This window comes from Arachis stenosperma, chromosome 9 (assembly GCF_014773155.1).
Source record: "Arachis stenosperma cultivar V10309 chromosome 9, arast.V10309.gnm1.PFL2, whole genome shotgun sequence".
Taxonomy (NCBI): domain Eukaryota; kingdom Viridiplantae; phylum Streptophyta; class Magnoliopsida; order Fabales; family Fabaceae; genus Arachis; species Arachis stenosperma.
Genome location: NC_080385.1, coordinates 83,998,051 through 84,001,230, shown reverse-complemented (window position 1 = coordinate 84,001,230; position 3,180 = coordinate 83,998,051). Strand labels below are relative to the sequence as shown.

General features: G+C 41.6%; 1 protein-coding gene across 1 annotated transcript; it reads left to right on the top strand.

Moving 5' to 3' along the window:
- The first annotated feature begins 509 nt into the window (after positions 1-509).
- LOC130949662 (uncharacterized) lies at positions 510-1,013 on the top strand. Its single transcript, XM_057878320.1, has one exon. The coding sequence runs from the start codon at positions 510-512 to the stop codon at positions 1,011-1,013; it is 504 nt and encodes a 167-aa protein (XP_057734303.1).
- Positions 1,014-3,180: the final 2,167 nt, after the last annotated feature.

Below are 3,180 nucleotides of genomic sequence, written 5' to 3'. Positions count from 1 at the left end.
CTATCTTTTGTAAATCTTGTTCCCCATGCCAAAGGTTTGGTAATATATCCAAGAGGGATGAGATGCCTCAACAGATTATGCTTTTCTGTGAAATTTTTTATATTTGGGGCATTGACTTCATGGGTCCATTTCCAAACTCTAGTGGTTACCTTTATATACTGTTAGCTGTAGATTATGTTTCTAAATGGGTGGAAGCAATTCCTATCCGTATTGCTGATGCTAACACTATTGTTTCCTTTGTTAGAAACCATATTATTTGTCGCTTTGGATAACCACGAGCAATCGTGAGCGATCAAGGCACTCACTTTTGTAACAGAAGACTAATTGAATTACTGAAGAAGCATGGGATTGTTCACAAAGTAGCAACAGCTTATCATCCCCAGACCAATGGGCAAGCAGAGGTATCTAACAGAAAGATTAAACGCATTACAGAGAAGATAGTAAAGCCTCATAGGAATGACTGGAGTGCCAGGTTACAAGATGCGCTATGGGCATATCGAACAGCGTACATGACACCTATTGGGATGAGCCCCTTCCGCTTAGTGTACGGTAAGGCCTGCCACCTTCCAGTAGAAGTGGAACACAAGGCCTTCTGGGCTGTAAAGGAATGCAACATGAATTTTACGGAAGCTGGTGCTGAAAGAAAGCTGCAACTAGCAGAATTAGAGAACCTTCGCCTAGAAGCATATGACAACTCCAAGCGATACAAGGAAAAGATAAAGGTTGTCCATGACAAGCACATAAAAAGGAGAGAATTCAGACCAGGGGAGTTAGTTCTTCTTTACAACTCCAGGCTGAGGCTTATGCCAGACAAACTGAGATCAAGATGGGAAGGTCCCTACAGAGTTGAAAAGGCAAAGCCACACAGAGTTTTTCACCTGCATCATCCTTCTAGCTCCAAATTGATTAAGGTCAATGGACACCGCTTAAAGCTTTATCATGGTGAGAAGATGAAGGATCACAAAGAGCTAGAGGTCTTCCTCCTGGAAGACCCACCAACAGAAGTAGAATGAGCCTAATGACCGCCCAACTTAAGGACGTAAAAGCAAAGTCCTAGGTGGGAGACAACCCACCATGGTATGATTGTTCCGTTTCAGTCTTAGTTTTATTTTTTCATTGTCTACTTTATGTTTTTTTCTCTTAAATGACTCTTCTCATAAACCTCTGCACTTAGTCTGCATCTGCATTCGCATTCTACATAAAAAAGGGAAAAGAACATGCGACGCGCAAGCGTCACTGACGCGTACGTGTCATATGTGCTTTCGTAACTAGAAGAAAAGAAACAGAAAGTTACGCGGGAGCTTGGCTGGAGGCGTGCCATAAGCACAAACACGCCCATGCGAACGCATCCCTGACGCGTCCGCGTCACTTGCAAATCTGCCTTCCACGCTAGCACGTCACCCACGCGCAAGCGTGACCCTGCAATAACAACGTAAATAAGTGTTTGGTAGAATGTTATGATGGAATGGGGCTGGAGTTGTGCTGGAAGCATGATGAGCGGATAATTTATACGCTTTTTGGCATTATTTTTAGATAGCTTTTAGTAGGATTTAGTTAGTTTTTAGTATATTTTTAATAGTTTTTAATCAAAATTCACATTTCTGGAATTTACTATGAGTTTGTGTGTTTTTCTATGATTTCAGATATTTTCTGGCTGAAATTGAGGGACTTGAGCAAAAATCTGATTCAGAGGCTGAAAAAGGACTGCTGATGTTGTTTGATTCTGACCTCCATGCACTGGAAATAGATTTTTTGGAGCTACCGAAACCCAAATGGCGTGCTCTCAACTGCGGTGGAAAGTAGACATCCAGGGCTTTTCAGCAATATATAATAGTCTATGCTTTGCTCGAGTTTTGACGACACAAACTTGCGTTCAAACACCAACTTCCTGCCCTATTCTGGCGTTAAACGCCAGAAACAGGTTACAAGCTAGAGTTAAATGCCCAAAACAGGTTGCAAACTGGTGTTTAACTCCAAGAGAAGTCTCTACAGGTGAAAGCTTCAATGCTCAGCCCAAGCACACACCAAGTGGGCTCGGAAGTGGATTTCTGCATCAATTACTTATTTTTGTAAACCTGGTAAATAGTTTAGTATAAATAGGACTTTTTACTATATTACTTGCATCTATCTATCTGGGGACATTTTTCCTTAGACTTGGAGGCTGGCCATTCGGCCATGCCTGGACCTTCATCACTTATGTATTTTCAACGATGGAGTTTCTACATACCATAGATTAAGGTGTGGAGCTCTATTGTTCCTCGAGTATTAATGCAAAGTACTATTGCTCTTCTATTCGATTCATGCTTATTCCTGTTCTAAGATATCCATTCACACACAAGAACATGATGAATATGATGATTATGTGACGCTCATCATCATTCTCAACCTATGAACGTGTGCCTGACAAATACTCCCATTCTACATGCAAACGAGCTTGAATGCGTATCTCTTAGCTTTCTGGTTCACGATCAGAGTCTTCGTGTATAAGCTAGAATCGATTGGCAGCATTCTTGAGATCCGAAAAGTCTAAACATTGTCTGTGGTATTTCGAGTAGGATCTGGGATGGGATGATTGTGACGAGCTTCAAACTCGCAAGTGTTGGGCGTAGTGACAGACGCAAAAGGATCAATGGATCCTATTCCAACATGAGTGAGAACCGACAGATGATTAGCCGTACGGTGACAGTGCATTTGGACCATTTTCACTGAGAGGACAGACGGTAGCCATTGACAACAGTGATCCCCTAACATACAGCTTCCCATAGAAAGGAGTATGAAGGATTGGATGAAGGCAGTAGGAAAGCAGAGATTCAGAAGGAATAATGCATGTCCATACACTTATCTGAAATTCCCACCAATGAATTACATAAGTATCTCTATCTTTATTTTATGTTTCATTATCTTTTAATTATTAAAACTCCATAACCATTTGAATCTGCCTTACTGAGATTTACAGGATGACCATAGCTTACTTCAAGCCGACAATCTCCGTGCGATTGACCCTTACTCACATAAGGTTTATTACTTGGACGACCCAGTGCACTTGCTGGTTAGTTGTGCGAAGTTGTGAAAAAGAGTTGAGATTACAATTGTGCGTACCAAGTTGTTGGCGCCATTGAGATCACAATTTTGTGCACCAAGTTTTTGGCACCGTTACCGGGGATTGTTCGAAAGATGAGC

Excerpts from the sequence above, each read along its gene's own strand:
- LOC130949662 (XM_057878320.1), top strand. The coding sequence starts at position 510 with ATGACACCTATTGGGATGAGCCCCTTCCGCTTAGTGTACGGTAAGGCC.